At 30.9% G+C, this 20,802-nt stretch overlaps 3 protein-coding genes across 5 annotated transcripts; 1 reads left to right on the top strand and 2 right to left on the bottom strand.

Annotated features, from left to right (window-relative positions):
* The first annotated feature begins 4,321 nt into the window (after positions 1-4,321).
* Positions 4,322-9,481, top strand: LOC8265183 (coatomer subunit beta-1). 3 transcript variants are annotated; one of them, XM_048371708.1, is made up of 7 exons: positions 4,322-4,568; positions 4,906-4,961; positions 5,391-7,447; positions 7,848-8,357; positions 8,546-8,631; positions 8,833-9,073; positions 9,170-9,481. In XM_048371708.1, exons 3-6 carry the CDS (start codon positions 5,402-5,404, stop codon positions 9,035-9,037), a joined length of 2,847 nt encoding a protein of 948 aa, XP_048227665.1. In that variant the 5' UTR covers positions 4,322-4,568; positions 4,906-4,961; positions 5,391-5,401; the 3' UTR covers positions 9,038-9,073; positions 9,170-9,481. The 3 variants fall into 3 exon arrangements, with proteins under 3 accessions (XP_048227665.1, XP_048227666.1, XP_048227664.1); XM_048371709.1 differs by lacking the exon at positions 4,906-4,961 and having other exon boundaries at positions 5,369-7,447; XM_048371707.1 differs by lacking the exon at positions 4,906-4,961 and having other exon boundaries at positions 4,323-4,568.
* Positions 9,482-9,779: 298 nt separating this feature from the next.
* LOC8265184 (putative peptidyl-tRNA hydrolase PTRHD1) lies at positions 9,780-10,643 on the bottom strand. The gene is made up of 2 exons (XM_002515298.4): positions 10,219-10,643; positions 9,780-10,120 (listed from the first exon to the last, which is right to left on the bottom strand). Exons 1-2 carry the CDS (start codon positions 10,594-10,596, stop codon positions 9,938-9,940), a joined length of 561 nt encoding a protein of 186 aa, XP_002515344.2. The 5' UTR covers positions 10,597-10,643; the 3' UTR covers positions 9,780-9,937.
* A 3,323-nt stretch (positions 10,644-13,966) lies between these two features.
* LOC8265185 lies at positions 13,967-15,383 on the bottom strand. Its single transcript, XM_002515299.4, has 2 exons — positions 14,617-15,383; positions 13,967-14,531 (listed from the first exon to the last, which is right to left on the bottom strand). The coding sequence occupies exons 1-2, from the start codon at positions 14,931-14,933 to the stop codon at positions 14,072-14,074; spliced, it is 777 nt and encodes a 258-aa protein (XP_002515345.2). The 5' UTR covers positions 14,934-15,383; the 3' UTR covers positions 13,967-14,071.
* Positions 15,384-20,802: the final 5,419 nt, after the last annotated feature.

The following is a 20,802-nucleotide window of genomic DNA, read 5'->3' as shown; positions in this document are numbered from 1 at the left end:
AAGCTTCGCAATGGCACCGGTTTCGTGGCAATCGGGCTTCGTTTGCAAATCAACGGCCGAAATCATCCGCAAATCTCTCCGAATGATCGGGGGTCGGATCGGAAAATCAGAAGCAGGGATCGCCATCAGCGCGTCGTTTCGAGTCCGATAGTGTGTTCAGATCGTCGATCGGACTCCAGCGGCTGGGGGCAAGTCGACCGAGCGATCAAGCGTCTCGGTAATTTTCTTTGGCCCGTTAATTTTGGAATTCTTTGATTTAATTTATGCTTATTGATTTGTGTTGAGTATTAGATGATATTTGTAAGTCAAATTAATTGTTTGTCGAACTGCCTGTCGTAGTCGTGATTTTTGTGCTGTGGTAGAGTCGGGAAAAATAGTGAAGTCTTGGGGACCCGACTCCCGTTGTATGAATTGTTGAATATTTGTAGTGTTTTTCTAGCAGGTCCTGGACCCGTTTTACGGGGGGTAAACGTCCGTGTTTTAGGGGAGGTTCTGCGTGATTTTGAGTAGAATTCTTCCGAGTCGAGATTTTTAGATAGTCAGTCCTAAAAATCTAGACCTAGGGTTAATGATCAATTGTTTCAGCGTTATTAATTAATTGTTTTCCGTGGTTAGATGATCTGTCAGTTCGGCTCGCTCCACCCGAGGCACCGGAGCAGAGCTAGGAGGTCGCCAAAGCTGTGAGTTAAAGTCATATATCGATTATGCACGTGTCATGCATAAATGTTTGATTTGCTATCGTGATTATTTTATTGCAAGTTTAATTATTAATTTAATTATGATTCATATGTATTATGCTTTTTAATTACTATTCATGTATGCTCTTTTTTTATCATTGATTTTATCATTGCATAATGACTCAGGATGGGACGACAGTAGAACATAAGAGTTTGATGAGTGTTCTAGTATAAATTCGAGAGTGATGGAAAAAGAAAAAAAGGTAAATTTAAAACAGAAAAGATTAGGAATTGCCCTGATCGAGCATCGCTCTCTGGGCTTATTAGAGTGTGTTTGCCGGAGGTAAGGTCCTTGATCGAGCTTGCTCTCTAGGCGCCGGCTTAGTTGGAAATCAAGTATTCAGGCTGGAGGTAAGGACCCTGATCGAGCTTGCTCTCTGGGCGCCAGACTTGTTGGATTAAGAGAGCCGAAAAACTAAGACAAGTGACCAAACTAGAGGTAAGATCCTTTATTGAGCTTCGCTCTCTGGGCGTCAGTCCTGTTGGAATGAGATTAGTCGAAATGTTAAAATTGAGATTAGTCGAGATGTCAGTAATGAGATTGATCGAGATGTTGGGTTGGGATTAGGGTTCTACTGAAGTACTCCGTCCCATTGTGTGTGAAAATTATTTTTTTAAGCATGGCATGACACATATATTTTTACATGACTTATGTTTATTTCAAATTAAATAAATGTATGATCGAAGTATATGCAAATATTTTTGGATATATGATTTTAACTCACTTTCGAGATTGACAGTCTCAATTTTACTGTTTTTCAGATCCGTGACTGTTAGTCTTTCCGCGACTCTTATCTAGTAACCCGACTCCTTCATCATCGGATGGTGTATTTGATTTGGTATGTTAATTTATAAAATCTTAGATTATCCGCAGTTGAAATAGTAGATGTATCAGTTGTAATGCTCTGTAGTTTCGGGTCTAGCCTAATCCTTATGGCAGACCGAATTAATTGTGCAAATTTAATGGTTACGAAATTGTGGAATCAATAGTACTAAATGAGATAAGATTTATTTAAGTCAGTGAGTGTCAGGCTTACTACGCGATTTGGTGGCCTTACGCCTACACATTCTCTAGTGCCGGTCACGGGCCCACAGATGGGATCGTGATAAAAAATAACTTTAGAAAATAAACAAACATCTCTTAAAATGCTTTTTTTATATAAAAATACTGTTAGATTTAAATTTAACTAATCTAACATAGAAAAGGTAAAAAAATAAAAATAAAAATAAATTTATTTGTTCATAAAAAAAATTCATAAAAAACATAAGAAGGAAATTGAGTTGATAAAGATGGCAGGTAGCTTGTGAATAAAATAAAATGAAATAAATAAAAAAATTAATAAAAGAAATATGAGAATTAAGAGTTTTTATTTATCTTTAGAAATAGGAGAGTAAGAGTTAAAAAAATAAAATCGACAACATATATATAAAGAATTCTAAATTCTTCCATGAGTTTTTATGTGGCAAAATTTTATGAAGCCATGTCAATATTGTTTTTCAATGAGAAAATGACATATTGTCATATTTATAAAAATAGTAACTTAAATATTTATTAAAAAAATAGTATGATCTCGGATAATGTCAACAATGGATATAGTATTCTTTTAATTTATTTAAGTATAAGATTATTATATTTTTAAAATAATTATAATAAGTATAATAACTAGTAAAGGTACTTTATATTAATAATAAATCTTATTATTTTTTTTAAAATATATATTTATGTTCGTATATATATATATACACATGAATATAAACATATATTTTATATATTATAAACAAAAAATTAATAAAATAGTAAAAGAATAAGAATCTACATTTGGATCATAAAAATAGTTTAAAAAATTGTAACATATTGAATAATTTATTAGTCCAATGTAATAAATAAAGAAATTAATCTATATATATATATATGGTATTAAAAAATTAATAATAAAATAAATAGTAAAAATTCTAACAATCTTATTTATTAAAAATATGTATTATATAAATATATGAGAATTTATTAGTGCAATAAAACAGATAAAGAGTTAAAATTGATAAGGATATACATTTCTCATATTTATTTATCTTAGTATATAAAAATAGAAAAATTTGATAAGAATGTATTATGATTTTTATAAAATACTAATATATATATATATATATATATATATATATTATATAAAAATAAAAGTATCATAAAATAAAGTAAAAATTTATTTTTATACTAATATAATTATAAATTAAATTATATAATAAATAAATAAAATAATCATGCAATGACACGAATAAAGTGTTAGTAGTTCTATAAAAAAAATAATAATAAAAGAAAGTTAAAAAATTTAGATGCAAGATCAATGAAAGAAAGAAAGTTAAAAAATTTAGGTAAAATAAAGTCTCTTAAATATTTTATTTAAAAAAATAATAATAATAAAAAGAAATAATCTATAAAAATAATTTATATAAATCAAGAAAAATACCTTAAGAAATAGAAAAAAGACCATGTAGAAAAGAAAAAGTATGTTCAAAACCTTACTTTCACACGCACACATATATAAATATAAATTTGATATTATTATTTAATTCTTATTTTTATTTCAATATTCCATTAGTTATTGTAATTAGAAAGCTAATTGAAGAGATATTATAATTTATCAATAATAAAACATATGGTTTTTATATCAAATGTTGTATTTACAAAATTATGATCTAATTACCGTTCAGATATTTTGCCGAATAGATGTAGATTTCTTATCATTCTCGCCTATCGGGAAGATGTGCCTCGGACTTATATTTCCATGTGTATATATTTTATCATTTGTTTGTACATTCCGTTTTCAAGTAAATTAATTTTTTTTATATATAAATAAATAACTCTAAATTTACGGCGGTAAACCCATTAATAAAAATTACAGCAGAAAGTATGTTAATATTCTGATTGGGCGTAGGCCAGTCTGAGTCATAAATTTATAAAATTAACACCATATAAATAAATTATTAGTCCATTAACGCATAAAACTGAATATGGAATGATTGAGTAGACTAAGAATTGTAATTAGTTATTTGTTTTTAGTAAGCCAACAACTTTATAAATATGAAAGACTTATATATCTCTTTATTAAATTATAAATAATTATTTTTTAATTTTAATTTATATTAAAAAATTATATTTTTTATTTTATCTAATAAATTTTTATTAATAAAAAATTAATAAGAAAGAGAATATCACATTTATAAAGATAATAAATATATTTAAAAATTATTTTTTTTCTTTCTTAGATTTAAAGTGAAAGAATATGACTCTTGAATTATTTAAAAAAAATGACTCAAAAAGTCTTTTAAATACTTAATTTTTATATACATTTTTTATAACAAAATAAATATAACTTAAGAGCTTAAGAGGTTGTTGGTATCTCTAATACAGAACTAAACTTGTTGGTAAAATATAAAACTATTTATATTAAAACAGAAATTCAAAGTTATCCTTAATTGATAGCACTAGAAATTGTAATTAGTCGCATTTATTTCTTAATTTATTTTAAATTAGTCATATTATCAAACTATTTTACCGAAAAACCCATTAAAAGGGGAGAAAAAGGAAAAGGAAAAAAGAAAATTACACTTGAGAAGTCCTCATCTTCATTAGCTTCGCTTATAAGGACACAAGGGTTAGATCTTGGATCTGAGTGTAATTTGATTTCACTTCATTTCATATCCTATAAATGCGAACATCTTTTAGATTCCAAACTAAATAAATAAAAATTGCAATTATCTCTCGCGCTCTGGACTCAGTTTTATTCCATTTCTCCCCAAATTCACTGCCTTCTCCTTAGATCTGATCGCTATAAGGTTTGTTTTCTGTTTTTCTCTTGCCTGATTGTTAGGATCTGTTTGGATATAAAGAAAATAAGACGCAACACCATATACTTAATCTCTTTCCCTGCATTTTCTCCGCGGCCAAACATGCTTTTTTTTTTTCTTTCTGTGAATTTTAGGTTTTGAATTTTATTTGTGTTTTTAATAATAGCATTACATTCATTTTATTAGTTTGATGATACTCGTACATCAGTTTATTGCTTCATAAATTAGGTGTCGCATTTATCAATTCGTGATCTGGAATGAGAATTGTCGTTTCAATTGTTTGACTTAATCAGATTTATGATGTGTATTTTTATTGAGTTTTCAGAACCTGAAGTTGTTACAACAGTTTTGAATTTCGAATTTTAGATCTGATTAATTGAGGTACGTGGTTGGATATGCAGTGACGCTTATATTACTACTTTTTCTAAGCCCTTAAGTTATGCATTAATGTGTTAATCAAATGTGCCCATTGTAGAGGCTTCAGTCGAGATCTGTCATATGAAAAACTTAGTTTTCGGTTTTTTTGGCATAGACTTACTGGGAGGGTTTTTGATGAGTGGGAATTCCAGGAAGCTGTGAAGATTTTACCATGCTTGCCAATTTTTGGTCATTGTTTAATTATGACTTTAGGCTTGTCTTGTGTTCAACTCATTTGTATCAAAATGATAATTATACTTATTTACTGAGCATTGAACTTTTTTAGATTTCCTTATATTTCATAGTGGCTATATATGTGCCCGACTCTATCACTTGAGTGATGCTGTATGTTTGTTACTGATTTGAATTAGCATGAATTGATTGCGTCTCTAGAAAACAAAGATATGGAGAAGTCCTGTACCCTGCTTGTTCACTTCGACAAAGGAACACCAGCAATCGCCAATGAGATAAAGGAAGCACTCGAAGGCAATGATGTGCCAGCAAAGATTGATGCCATGAAGAAGGCAATTAGTCTTTTGTTGAATGGTGAAACACTTCCCCAACTCTTTATCACAATTGTTAGATATGTCTTGCCTTCTGAGGACCACACAGTCCAAAAGTTGTTACTTCTGTATTTGGAGATTATTGACAAAACTGATGCCAAGGGTCGGGTGTTGCCTGAAATGATTTTGATATGCCAAAACTTGAGGAACAACCTTCAGCACCCAAATGAATACATTCGTGGGGTGACACTGAGGTTCTTATGTCGCTTGAATGAGACAGAAATAATCGAGCCATTGATCCCTTCAGTTCTTCAGAATCTGGAGCATCGACATCCATATATCAGGAGGAATGCTATATTAGCTGTGATGTCTATATATAAGCTTCCCCAGGGTGAGCAACTCTTGGTTGATGCTCCTGAAATGATTGAGAAGGTTCTTTCAACAGAGCAGGATCAATCTGCTAAGCGAAATGCTTTTCTTATGCTTTTTACCTGTGCACAGGATCGAGCCATTAATTATCTTTTGACCCATGTCGATAAGGTTTCTGAATGGGGTGAGTTGCTTCAGATGGTTGTGTTGGAGTTGATTCGGAAGGTGTGCAGAACAAATCGCGGCGAGAAGGGGAAGTACATTAAGATCATTATATCTTTGTTAAACGCCCCTTCTACTGCAGTTATTTATGAATGTGCCGGGACACTTGTTTCTCTGTCATCTGCCCCTACTGCGATTAGAGCCGCAGCAGACAGCTATTGTCAGCTGCTTTTGTCTCAGAGTGATAACAACGTGAAGCTTATTGTCCTTGATCGGCTAAATGAGCTCAAGTCTTCTCACAGAGATATCATGGTTGATCTGATTATGGATGTGCTTAGGGCACTCTCCAGCCCAAATCTTGACATTCGGAGGAAGACACTTGATATTGTCCTTGAGTTGATTACCCCACGAAACATCAATGAGGTTGTTCTTATGCTGAAGAAGGAAGTTGTTAAGACTCAGAATGGAGAACTTGAGAAGAATGGCGAGTACAGACAAATGCTTATTCAAGCTATTCATTCTTGTGCTATTAAGTTCCCAGAAGTAGCAAGCACAGTGGTTCATCTGTTGATGGATTTCCTTGGAGATAGCAATGTTGCTTCAGCTATCGATGTGATTGTTTTTGTTCGTGAGATAATTGAAACCAATCCTAAACTAAGGGTTTCTATAATTACTAGGCTATTGGACACTTTCTACCAAATCCGAGCTGCAAGGGTCTGTTCCTGTGCTCTTTGGATCATTGGAGAGTACTGCTTGTCTCTTTCTGAAATCGAGAGTGGGATTGCTACAATTAAGCAGTGTCTTGGAGAGTTGCCTTTTTACTCTGTTTCAGAAGAAGGGGAAGCTACTGATGCTTCAAAGAAGCCTCAGCAAGCCAATTCCATTACTGTATCTTCCAGAAGACCTGCTATTCTTGCTGATGGGACTTATGCGACACAGAGTGCTGCCTCTGAAACTGCATTTTCTCCTCCTACACTTGTTCAAGGGACGCTGGCTTCTGGGAACTTGAGATCCCTTATTCTAACTGGTGATTTTTTCCTTGGAGCAGTTGTTGCTTGCACTCTGACAAAGCTCGTGCTGAGATTGGAAGAGGTGCAGCCTGCTAAAGTTGAAGTTAATAAGGCATCCTCACATGCATTGTTGATCATGGTCTCTATGATCCAATTAGGACAATCTCCAGTTTTGCCCCACCCAATTGATAATGATTCTTATGATAGGATACTCCTCTGCATAAGATTACTATGCAATACTGGTGATGACATTAGAAAGATATGGTTGCAGTCTTGCCATCAGAGCTTTGTAAAAATGCTTTCAGAGAAACAGTTGAGGGAAACTGAGGAATTGAAGGCAAAAGCTCAGGTTTCTCATGCACAACCAGATGACCTTATTGATTTCTACCATTTGAAGAGCAGGAAGGTAATAGATCCTTGCAATTTTTTGGTATTAATTTTTAGTATTCTATCTTATGAGATCCTATACATTTTCATTGCTTGGTTCTGATTTGAAAGTGACACTCTCTTTGGAAGTAAGCTGTGACTATTGTCTCCCCTTAGACTCTTATATGCCACTTCTTGTCAATCATCCAGCTTATTTGGATCAGCCAGTCTTCTGACAGGAAAAATTACTGGGTTATACTTCACTTATTTTGTGAAAGATCTCATAAAAATCTGTTGAATGTTTCTTCTTTTATTCGTCCTCTTGCTTATTCAGATTTAGTTGACCATTTGCAAACTCATTATTTGATTCTAGATAAGATAATTCAGAGGGCTAGGTGATTATTTATTTAACACATATACTGATATCATCTAATTTTCAGGGTATGAGTCAGCTGGAGTTGGAAGATGAAGTTCAAGATGATTTGAAACGTGCAACTGGAGAGTTTATCAAGGATGGGGATGATGCAAATAAGCTTAACCGCATCCTTCAGCTCACTGGATTTAGTGACCCTGTTTATGCTGAGGCATATGTAACAGTTCATCATTATGATATTGTACTTGATGTTACAGTTATCAACAGGACAAAGGAAACTCTTCAGAATTTATGCTTGGAGTTAGCAACTATGGGTGACCTTAAACTTGTGGAGCGTCCACAGAATTATACACTTGCTCCTGAATCTAGCAGGCAAATAAAGGCCAACATCAAGGTGTCCTCAACTGAGACTGGTGTAATTTTTGGGAACATTGTTTATGAGACATCAAATGTGCATGAGCGAACAGTCGTTGTTCTCAATGACATCCACATCGATATTATGGATTACATTTCTCCTGCAGTTTGTACAGATGCAGCTTTTAGAACAATGTGGGCAGAGTTTGAATGGGAAAACAAGGTACTTTTTTATATTCCGTTTAATTATTTTATGTTATACCAGGATAAAAAATCTTTATTTCTGTGATACCTTTGCTCACCTGAAACAATAAAATTATCATTTAATTCTTGCAATATTTTCTTCTAGATTGACTGGTAATACTATGTTGACCTTCAGTCCTGAATTTTTATTTGTAAATTATGTTCCAGGTTGCTGTTAATACAATAATTCAAGATGAGAAGGAATTCCTTGACCATGTCATCAAGTCAACCAACATGAAATGTCTCACTGCACCGTAAGTTGTTTCAAATTGCATAGTATATTGCTCTATACTTGGCTAGTCTGTGCGACTGATTGCATGGGCTGTCTTTCTGTATTATCTGAAAAGGCTTAAATTCTTTTTTTTTTTTTTTCTTTTTTCTCTAATGCTGGTTCACTTTATTGGAATATAAGTTTGTGTTTGAGCGAAGTCTTATCTTGTTTGTGTGAGCTTCAGATCTGCACTAGATGGTGACTGTGGGTTTCTGGCTGCCAACTTGTACGCCAAGAGTGTCTTTGGAGAGGATGCACTGGTAAATGTAAGCATTGAGAAGCAGGCAGATGGGAAGCTTAGTGGGTACATCAGGATAAGGAGCAAGACCCAGGGTATTGCTCTTAGCCTGGGGGATAAGATTACTCTGAAGCAGAAGGGAGGCAGTTAAAGTGGAACTTGAGCATTTCTGTCTCGTATCACACTGGTATCTTTGTTATGGTTATTACTTTTTAAGTAGCAAATTTTGTAGCGCTCGTGTCTTCCTGATACTTCTGAACTGTTGCCTTGTGAACTGTTGCAGGTACTCAGCAAATTGAAGTTGAAAGATCATCTCCGGCATTTTTGTTTTTCTCTTTGTATCTAGGGGGAGTAGTGCTATTCTGAAAGTGGCGTTTGTTGTATTTGGAGCCACATTTCTACAGTTAAAGATCATGAACATGGCTAAGTAGAGGGTTTTTCAGTTGTTAAAACAGGATTCTTTTTTTTCTTTTTCCCTTCTAATTCTTTTTTTTTTTTTTTTTTGTTATAGCGTTAAATTCAGCATAATTTGTAGTTTGAGTATGTTACTGAGGAAGAAACTAAAATTGAGCATTGTGATTTTTATGTGGTTGATCCATTGTTCCCTGGCGCCCCCTACTTGATGCGCTTTGTTAAGTAGACTTTTGGAGCTCTAAAAGCCCCTATTAACGCGATTTGACATGAAATTGGATGTCAGGGTAATAATATTTGGATGAATCAAGGGATATCACATGAATCATAGACTTTTTTTCTATTTCAGCTGAGCTAAATTCCCAAATATGGCGCTAACTTCCAAGGCTCAAATTTGCGTGGGTAAAAAAAAGAATGTTTTGTGCTGACTCTTCTCAAAAGTTCCTAGCAGAGTCCCACCAAAAATGTGAATAAGAAATCCATAAAAAAATTCGTGTAATCAAAATTTGAATTAAAAGTTTGCAATGACAATTGCGCGAAATTCATTAGCTATAAAATTCGAGCTGCTGAACCAATCTTAAGTTTCTAGTAATTCACGAACAGCAAGATCTCAGGAAATCAACTAAAATGTGCAAACGCATCACTTGCAAAGTTTCAACTTCTTGAAAAACAAAGTCAGAGCAGATTTAGGATAAGGCCTGGTTGCAAGACAGGTCGGAATGTTTTCAGGTTGTTCAATCCACAGCTTATGAACAATGCCAGCGGCTGTTAGCTTCTCTGACAAGTTCAACATCTGGGCCTCTCCTTTCACTTCAAGAGTAACCTTCTCTCATAAAAACAAAACAAAAGACCCAATTCAATGAAATAAAAACGAATCAAACAAAAGGAGAGAGAAAGGGAGATACTCATATATATATACACCTTGTGCATAAAATCGATGTTTTCAGGGCTACAATACTGGAGAGTGTGAGGATCATCCTTGTTCTCCCAGATTGCAGAAACAGAGGCATGGCATCCTTGTGTCACCACGCTCCCCATTGGCCACGTGTCTATTAGGTCTCTCCTCAACACCACATACTGCACCAATACATCCTCAGGCTGAATCTCTCCTCTAGCCTCACCATTCTTCGAATTAGCTGCGTCGGACTCGGAGCTCGACTGACTCATCGAGTTGGTGCCGAGCCGAGTCGTCCGAGGCTGCAAAAGAGAGGTTAGATCGCTAACCCTAGTTTTATATCCGTATGGCCTGAAATGAGTAAAGCTGAGACTGAAACGACATGGTGAGATGAGAGTGGGCATTACAAGTAATAAAATGACACGTAAATTATCTTTTCTGTTGTAATTATTTGTGGTAGAGTGGGACAGGAGAAGTGCGTAAGGGTTTGTGCTGTGTGTGGAGGCGGAGTATAACCAATTTTCAATTAAGTCTAAGCTCAAAGAAAAATAAATAAATACGTGTCTACTTTTGACTTTTACCATTTCTCGATTTAATCAAATCAAATAAAAGAAGCCGACATGATTAGTCTTATTTAATTCCTTTTTCTTTTCTTCTTTTGTGTAATCGATTAATAATCATGTGATTTTACAACTGTTTGTCCATTAACCTTTTATTTCGGAAGACTATAAAATAGAGAATAAAGAATATTAACAGATAGAAAATCAAACAACAATTTCCTTTCATGAATAAAATATTTCACTGTAAAATCACATAATAGTTGTAGTAATCATTTGTCAATGAACTAATACTTTCATTTTATTTTTTCTAAAAATTAAAAAAATATCAATATAATAGTTATTCTTTTAATTTTATATTTTGTTTATTTCTATTCTACAAGAAAAATTAAAAAAAAAAGTGATATATTTTCTCTTGCTTAAAAAGCTAAAAAATACGTGGATAAAAAGACCATCTACAAATATCAAAATGATAGTTTAATGTCTTCTATTTTTAGAGTTTAAAATTAAAATTAAATTATATTTAGCTAGTATACATTTAGTTCAAACATGAGAAATTAAAATCTAGTTTTATTATACTTTCTTGTTCTAACTTTTTAATAGATTATCTTTTATACTATGTTTGATTGAAATTTATAAAAAAAATTATTTCATTTAAAAAGAATATAAAATAAAATGAAAATGATAAAGTTGAAAGAGATATTTTGGTATTATGAAATATATTAATTTAATTATGCGAATTGATCTAAAAATTCTATTTATTTTGTTAGAATTTAGTTTAGCTATAATCAATTCCATACAAGTTTAATTATGGAGAATACTAAATTAACTTTCACTATATGTAAAGTATATAAATTTAAATTTAATAATGAATTCTATAAATTTTATGGGTTTCAACAACTAAATACTATCTTAATCTTAATTTATTTTCTTCCTTATTTTTCAGCTTTTCAGGTATAGGTTAAAAGCATTATAATTAGACTTAATTGTTTAATTATTTACTGGTTTTTATGAAGAGATAGGTTAAAGATCACGATAAATAGAAACAATAGCATATGATATGAAAATTAATGAATTTTAATATTGATACCAAATTATATCTATGTTCTTATTAAGATAAAAAAAAAGAGCGTTAATAAAAGACCAATACTTTCATAATAAATTAGATAAAGAAAATAAGCAAAAAGAATGAAAAGAGAGAGAGAGAGAGAGAGAGAAAGATACCAAGAGAAATTTAAGATTTAAAAGAAGAGACTTAACCTATCAATAACATTTTTATTTTTTCTTTTTGTTCTTGGCAACTAGTAGGGATGATAAGAAAATCTGTCCGAAAATAAAAAATTAAATTAATAAAATAGATTAATTGAACCGACGGTTTCAGTTTTGTATTTCTTTTTAGAAATATTTAGTTTTTAATTTTAATTTTTTATTTTTTATATCAAAAAATTATAGTTCAATTAACTGCATGAATATATATATAAATATTCTAAAATATTAAATATCTTTTAAAACATCGAAAATATGAATATTGTTAAGAACTAAAAGACTAATGATTTAGATTTAGAATTAATAAATTTAAAAACTTATGTATTCACTTAGATTTCTAAAAATGACCAAATTAACCGAGCCGTAATCAACTCTAGCAACCAGAATCATTATGAGTAATCTCTATGCAACCTAAGCTAGTTTAAGTGAGGGTTTGTCTTTTTGTTGTTTGCAGAGATCATTCATGTTTTTTTAGTCAAGTTTGGGATATTTCGATCTTTAGAATGCCAGCTGAGACTTGTATTCGAAGTGATTTGATCACTCTATCAAGTTGAGTGCCTAGTAGACGATTCTGATATGCTTGGTTACCATATATTATTTTGACATGGATCCAACAAACAGAGGGTTCTGGTGATGATGGGTATATAGCAATTTGTTGCACAAAATGATGCATGTGTGTATTGACACTCTAGATTTTCAATAACCCTTTTACAGTGATAGAAAGAAGAAGAATAATTCCAAATAGTAAAGTTTCCCATGTCAAAATTTCTTTCAACTTTCTTCCTTTCATAAAATTTAAAAAAGAGATCACATCAAAGGTCCTATTCATTATAACAATGCATGCCGGTTTCCAGCTTTAAGAAATATGGTAAGGACAAAGACATCATATGAAGAAGAGAATATGCTGCATGTTTCCTATCAAATATATATATATATAATTTTATATATTTAATTATTTAAAATTAATAAATATATTAATCAAATTGCAATACATAATTATAAATATGTGATTTCCAATATTATCAACTATTAATTTCATTTTATTTAGACAAAAATAGTTAAAATGTTTCGCTTCTTTAAAAAAGGGAAAATAAAATACTTTTTATTTTGATTCGACTAAAATTTTCGCCATTTTAAATTAAAATTACTAAAATTGAATCGAAATAGCTATTTTAATCAAATTTTCGACTAGAGTAATTTTTCATAAAGAAAAGAATTATTTAAAACTTCCATATTTCAGTTAATCTAACTCCTAAATCATACCATTGCTTCTTTGATTCATCTTCGAGATCAGAAACAAAATTTAATTTCTCTGAAGAAAAGTATCCTAGCATCTGTCAATAAAAATGAATAATATCATTACAGTTTGATTTTTATTTGATAGAATTTTATAATTTAAATATATATATATACTGAGAACAGTAAGATTTGTAATATGTAAATTTGATAGTTAAAAATCAAACTTTAATATAAAATTTGAAATGGAAAAGGAAGATATTGTAGTATAAAATTAATAAAATCCAGAAAGGAATAAATAAACAGAGAGGGTTTGAGATGAAAATGTTTGAAATTGACAAGTGAATATCCACACAGCTTACATTCATATTCCCTTTCTTCTTTTTTTGTGCATTCTTTTACAAAGATAGGATAAGATCAAAGGTACATTCAATAAGTCATCATTGGCAGTTGGCACGCAACCGTCTGCCTAATTACTGTACATGGCTGCTCCCAGTCATCTAACAAAGCTGAAAAGTCTATCGTGTCCTCATCTAAATAGCTAAGGACAAATTTGTTTCTGTCCTTTGAAGGCAGAAACAAAGTGTATTGATACATAGAAAATCTAATAAACGCCTTATCATCTAAACAAAAACAAATATAAAAAATATGAGGAAATTAGATCGAAGATGCACAATTTCTTTTTTCTTTTATCAAAAAAAAAAAAAGAAAAGAAGAAAAGAAGGAAGATATAGTTATTTATTTTATAGGTTAAAACATTGCCATCAAAGTGGGAATAAGCGTAAAAATTAAAAAGTAAAAAGAAGAAAAGAGGAATTTATTATTGATACTGTTCATCTTCTTGCAGATCTGTAAGAGAGAAACAACTATGAGACTTGAAACTAGTCCTGAACTTTCTGTCTTGAAGTTTTGATAGTTTTGGCAGTTGTCGTCTAGGATGACTACTCTCTTCATTGTCTTCTTCTTCTTCTTCTTCAGATTCACTTTCTTCTTGATGATGAAGATGATGATGATGATGATGGCGGCGATGATCTAGTTGCTGTGCTTCTTCTTCTTCCTCTTCTTCAGCCAAGGCAAGAAGCGGCATAGATTTAGGGTTAGACCAACTGTAGAAAGATGACTTTCTTCTATACCACTTGTTAGCCATCAGCGTTCTTCTTCTTTTATTAAATGGATTCTCTGGTTTCACCAGATCTTTCACTGTATTCACACTGCTACTCACATCTGATAGATTCGTAAATGACTTTGATTTTCCTGCAAAATGATTCGATAATCCCCTCCTGCAACAACATATCAATTAAAATGAACAATAAATACTGTCAAAATGATTATTCTTTTTAAATAATAAAAAGAAAGAGTAATTACTTGATCGGAAGAGAGTCTTCAAGTGCATCCAGAGAAACAATAGCTCCTTTAGAGGAACTGCTGCCGCTATCAACTTCCTCTCCTTCTTCGTCGCTATCATCCGGGGCTCCGATAGAAGAAGAACTATCCGTAGAGTTATCGTCCAGCTCATTTATCCGAATACCAGGCCCGATCCTGGTGGAGATCAGGCCTCCAATTTCATCATCCTCCTCATCTTTCAAGAAGATGCAATTAGGGGCAGCAGAATCAACACGGAGATGATTATCCTGAGGAGAAGACACCTCGATGCTGAAGGTGGGACCCACCAATATCTCCATCAAACGGAAGCAGCAAAGATATAACGGCGGTTAGCCCTTCGGTTCACCTCTTGTTCGTGATCTACTAAAGGCAGCAGAAATTAGAGAAGAGAAGGAAGATGATAGTAGGTGCGCAGGATAAGAGGTGGAGATAGGTGAAGGTTAAGCAAAAGATTTCAACATTATTTCAGAGAGAGAGAGAGGATAAGAAAAAAGAAAAGAAAAGAAAAGGAGCTTAAATGAAATGGATAAGTGAGAGAGAAGCACATTTATATTATATGTTGTTATTAATATTTTACTGTTTTTTTAAAATAGAAGATTAATATTATTATTATTATTATTACAGTAGTAAGTATATTTAATTAAGTGTGACTATTGTTTGTTAGTATTAGCGATGGAAGCAAACATAGAAAAAGAAATCCTAGACCTCCGCCGCCGGCGTAATAGGTTTGACACGTTCGCTGTGACTCGCCATCGCCAGTCACCACCAGAAAACAACTCCCCCATCCCTCCTATTTCCACCACTCATATAAACTTCCCCCTCCACCCCTAACACAACATCTGCTGCCACCTCACCCAGAATCATGTCCACATACACTCTACTAAAGTCCAATTATATACATATATATATATATATATATATATATAATTCCCACGTTTTATTAATATAGAAAAACAGGTATTTTTCTTAAATAATAATAAAACCCCTTTAAAGTGAAAGAGGTTCGAACACAATCCTATCAATTTACCATATCACTTATTAACGTTATTTGTGATAGAAAAAATAGTTAAAGTGAACAAAAATAATAATCCTTTTGTGTTGGAAAGTGTTCAGTGTTTAGTTTAGTGAGTTACAACTAATATCCACTTTGTTTCTTGGTTCTTTTACAATTACAGTGTTTTTTGACAAAGCTGTCAAGTTGATGAAAATGTTAGCATCTAACAGGGAGGAGGGGGAGTAGGTTACTAGGCGTATAAATAAACCAGTGGCCTACTCTCAAATACTAACGACAAAAACAGAAATATTAACCTTTTAATAACTCATTGACCTTTTTCAAACTATGATTATTAACTATATTTTCCTCAAATGGGTAATCTTTTTCCTTGATGATTAATTAAGGCTATGGTCCTGTTTTCTCTTGTGATTTTTTTTTCTCGAAGGTAAAAAGTTACATGCACATGAAAAATTTTCACGCCACAATTTAGTCTATGAATTAATCTATAATATAATATGATCAAACTAATCCGGATTAAAAGAGAAAAAATGTAAGATTTTTTTTATTCTTTGTAGATTCATATGTAACAATACAAATGTGCAATATTTTCTTTGTTTTTAATAAATTTTGAGTTTTAAGGTTAGAACTTTGTTGCAAAATTTAAATTTTTTTAAAAAAAGTAATAATTGTCTTCTTAATTAATGTTATTGTCGAAACTTAGAATCACTCGGTCATTCTTTTTTTCTTTCTTTCAATTTTTCCTTCTTTCATGACGTCTTTCTTTTCTTTTTTATTTCTTTCTTTCTTTTGTGTCTTTTTATTTTAAAAATAATAGCATCAAACTCAACAAAAAAGAGCAAATCAAATAAATTTTATATTGTTTTTAAAAATATAGCAAATCATTAACTACATCAATGTCTTCATGGTTCATAGAGGCATTTGTAGCGAAATCATCTCCTATTTTATTTTTTTCAGAACGAAAAACATGTGCATCTTTCCCTATTTTCATCTTCTCCTCCTTCATTATTCATCGCATTTGGATTATCATGGCTTCCATTACCATCTTTCGTTAAATTGTCGTCTTCAATGAATCTAAATATCTCCTCTAGTAATTGATTTTATGTCATTATTATACAAATCATCCATTAAAGAAGTAAGTACAAGAAAGGGAGATACTGGAAGAGGAACTTAAATTCTTATATAAATTTTAGTTTTGTTTATCATATCCAAAATATTTCACCTTATACTAGTTTTATAGCAACCTATAAGTTAATTTGTACTAATTACCTAATTGTTGAAATTAAATTGCTTTAGTTTTCAATGGTCTTTTTATTAATTAAATTTAGATTAATGTGAAAAAAAGAGAAATTTTAGTGCCGGTAGTTGGATATTAGAGTAAAAAAAGAGAAAAATTTTGACAAAATTTTTTGTGGCAACTCGTGCATCTTCTGTGGCGGTAAGCTAAAAATAATTAAAAGTGTTTTGATGATTTAACTTTGATGTGTCTAAATTAGTACTCGGAAGTGTATGAACCGAATGGTAGTTCGGGTAAGCTCACCACGAGATCGATCTCACAAGGAATTGTAGAGCATATATTATAAAGACCAACTATCACACAAATTACTGAAGATAACTATAAACACTCTAAGTCGATGTTTTGATAATGATTTTTAGTTTAATAAAAGAAATTAAATAACCAGAAAGTAAATATGCAACTAGAATTATTAATATGAACTATATGATAAAATAACATTTATTCTAGCTTTTATTTAGTAATCTCCTTAATTCCCTTAAACTCTAATGTAACAAATGAGATGGTGATGTGCCTTTTTCTTAAGTCATTCAAACTAATGAGCAATTTATATAGCTAAATTGCTTATGTTTAACATCCACATGTACGATTGTTATCGCCAATAGTGTACTACAAAACTAGCCTTGTTGGCAAGCAAAGAAAATACCAAAATCCTGCCCCATAGGAAAATCTTTCCAAAAAAGAAAAAAACAAACTTTATGGTTTAGGAAATTAACACTTTTAAATTGTCTTTTAATTTAAAACATATATTTGAATTATCTAACTTCTTCGACTGTATCCTTCTAATACGGTTAGCAATTAAATTTATCAATAACGTTCCATTAAAAAGAATATGTGAATGTATTAGATTATCAGAAGATTCATACAAGAAAAGGTTATAAATTCAAGAAATCACATTCTTTTAAATTTTTCTTAAGTCACATACTAACCCATTAATTAAATTCTAAAAAGAATTAGGTAAACTTAAGTTAAAACTTAATAAACTATGATGCCTAATTGAAATGCAAGCTTTAAAGAAAGTGGGTCCGCTTCAACTTCAATTTCCCTTTTTATTCTTCAAATAAGAGAACAAAGTTTTAGAATGATTTTATAACTTATTAAATAAACTTCTATTCAAAAAATAAATAGTTGAATGTTGAAGTACAATTTTTATTTTATGATGATAGAGATAAAATGAAAACAAAGCATATAATATAAAATTATACTATAAATCAAAGAGATTATTTCTATGAGCATAATTTTATTATTAACACAATTAAACTTAGCAACAAAACCCACTTACTAATAATCTCTTTTACTCTTTTGTCGTAACTTTATTAATAATGTTTTCATTTAGACATATATGATAGATCATAGTATGATTTAAGCATATTATATGGAGAAAATAATGTAAATATATTATTTTACAATGAGATGACAATAATTGGGTGATTGATTTGTTTTCTTCCAAATATAGTTTTTATGGAAATTACACATGAGATTCTTTTTTTTTTTTTTTGAAAGATTATAATTCCTTCGTAATACATATAATAAAATTCAGGAAATAATATATACATATATAAAACACTATCCAATGCAACATATAATATATAAATGTGAACAACTAACCCATATGTTGACCAGTCCACGTCGAATTACAACTGGCAATACAAAAAGGTTAAAATAATAAAAATCAAGAAACTCTAAATGCCTTTACCTCAATGGTTTTTTTATAAAAAATATAGTCTTTTTCATAAAATAAGCACAAACTAAACTTGATGTGGGCTCCAATTATATCGTACGGGTCGAATATTCCAGATGGGTGATGATGATCCAGTTGTAAGTATTAAAACATGTTGCTCATAAATTATGATTAAAAGTGCCAAACTGCATAGAGAGAGATTAACAAAGTATTATTTGATCTAATAGCAAAAGTATTCATATTATTTGAGAAGCATCCAATGGCTTATTTGTCAATGGGAATTTATGATTTTACATAGCTTAGCTTTTGATTTTAGATTTTATGATTATGTATGTTTTAATTTCGACATTGTCAATGGAAGAAGGAGACAGATATTCTAATCCAAACTTAATAAACAAGCTATTTAATTTTATTCCAAAAAATGAATTTAATTATTAATTCTTATTGGGAGAAATTAGGTCAATGCCATGAACGACCAATGGCTGCACTCTTGCTCTTACCCATTTGCATACCAACCTTATCTCTTTAGATAATCTTATTTTAATACCTATAAATAATATTTTATTTTTATTCATTCATAATTCGGTGTATCCAAATCCATCGTTCAATTTAAAGATAGGGATCTTTTGTTTACCCCAATAATCTCTTATGGGACCCAGACAACTAAGACCACTAACTCATACTTTTATTTCAATCGAACAGATTACACCAATATAATTTACTGTAAATTATGTTCTTCGATGTTAATTATTCTTATAAAAAAGTAATTTATATGTATTATAAGAATCTGCAATGGTTAATAGCTAAAATTAAATTATATATAGAGAATATTATAGGACTGTTAACTATAAGAAACTTGGAAAAAGAAAAATGTAAGTGGATTGGTCTGAAGGAAGCAAAGTCAAAAAGACTACAGTTGACTTCTATTAACCAAAAATTCTTTAATTGATGTCATAAAAAGAAGTTATTATTATTAATAATTAATAATCATAATTGTCATTACTATTCTCTGTGTCAATTTGTGGCTTCCCACAGACGAGCAAAGGTTAGGCTTTCAACTAGTTATCTGCATAGGAGAATGACACTGTAAATTATTGTTCTAAATGTTAATTGGACCGAAATGTAAGAATATAATATTGTCCGTCGGTCTTAAATTTGTTTAATTTCTTTTTTGGATCCCAGAAATCTGTTAATGTCTTCCTTTCATGGCCACTTAGAACAAACTCTTAATCTATCATAATTATCTATGGTTTAATCTAAACATGTGATGTGATAAAGAATCTCTCTTGTAAAATAATTCAACTTCTATTTTATATAATATATATTACACAGTGCCAATAAATAGAAACCTTTTAGATTATAGTGAATGTAGAAAGATTGTTATTTTAAATCGTACGGTCATCTGAAATTGGATCTAAAATGGGTTTTTCAATCATAATTTCAAACAGAGTCTTAAGATTCGTATTTGATTATCTAAAAAAGAAAGAAAAGAAAAAAGAAAAACAGGTCTTGGAGGTCTTTAGACCCTAGTTCTTGGATTTGTTAGCTGAACTGAATCATAAAAATTATAGTAAGAAAATGAGATGTTCCATCTCATTTTAATTAATTTTTGAGAAGAGGATAAATATTGTTAATAATATTTAAATACTTTATGTAATACATGTAGATGTATTGAATAAAGATACGTGTCACAGGTATTAAATATTATAAAAAATCAAATTCATATGTTTGTTATATTAAATTTAAAATTGACTAAATAAACAAAAGTGAGGGTTTATGTCAATGAAATTTCAATTGCAAAATGAAGAACTTTCTCCAAGTCTTATGAAGAATTCTTGATCATTGAACATATTATGTACATATAGTCCAACAATTAGATCCTAATTCTCGTGATTGAAAACTTGTTATCGCTGTCAATCACAATTAGTAACCCGTATGATTAATTAAATCTCACAATGGTCGGCCATTTTGCATCAAGTAGTAGTAGAAAAGGAGTTGTTTAGTAACAAATTCAGTATCATTCACAAAACTACGATTTTGTTTTCGGAAAAAAGTGTTTATGGGAAAAGAAAAGTGAGAAATAAAAATAATAGTATAGTATAGTGCACCCAGGATGAATTTCCTGCTACTCACTGTTCTTATCTAGATATTAACCCTCGACTGATGACCCAACTTGATTAA

The sequence above is a fragment of the Ricinus communis genome, chromosome 3 (genome assembly GCF_019578655.1).
Source record: "Ricinus communis isolate WT05 ecotype wild-type chromosome 3, ASM1957865v1, whole genome shotgun sequence".
In the NCBI taxonomy this organism is placed as follows: Eukaryota; Viridiplantae; Streptophyta; class Magnoliopsida; order Malpighiales; family Euphorbiaceae; genus Ricinus; species Ricinus communis.
The sequence above is the reverse complement of the archived record's forward strand: the minus strand, read 5'-3'. Positions and strand labels throughout refer to the sequence as shown.

Bases quoted from the DNA above. Each gene is read 5' to 3' on its own strand.
- LOC8265183 (XM_048371709.1), top strand. From the start codon at position 5,402: ATGGAGAAGTCCTGTACCCTGCTTGTTCACTTCGACAAAGGAACACCA. The intron at 7,448-7,847 runs GTAATAGATCCT...TCTAATTTTCAG, and splicing joins ACCATTTGAAGAGCAGGAAG to GGTATGAGTCAGCTGGAGTT. The intron at 8,358-8,545 runs GTACTTTTTTAT...ATTATGTTCCAG, and splicing joins AGTTTGAATGGGAAAACAAG to GTTGCTGTTAATACAATAAT.
- LOC8265184 (XM_002515298.4), bottom strand. From the start codon at position 10,596: ATGCCCACTCTCATCTCACCATGTCGTTTCAGTCTCAGCTTTACTCAT. The intron at 10,121-10,218 runs GTGTATATATAT...TTATGAGAGAAG, and splicing joins ACATCGATTTTATGCACAAG to GTTACTCTTGAAGTGAAAGG.
- LOC8265185 (XM_002515299.4), bottom strand. From the start codon at position 14,933: ATGGAGATATTGGTGGGTCCCACCTTCAGCATCGAGGTGTCTTCTCCT. The intron at 14,532-14,616 runs GTAATTACTCTT...ATGTTGTTGCAG, and splicing joins GAAGACTCTCTTCCGATCAA to GAGGGGATTATCGAATCATT.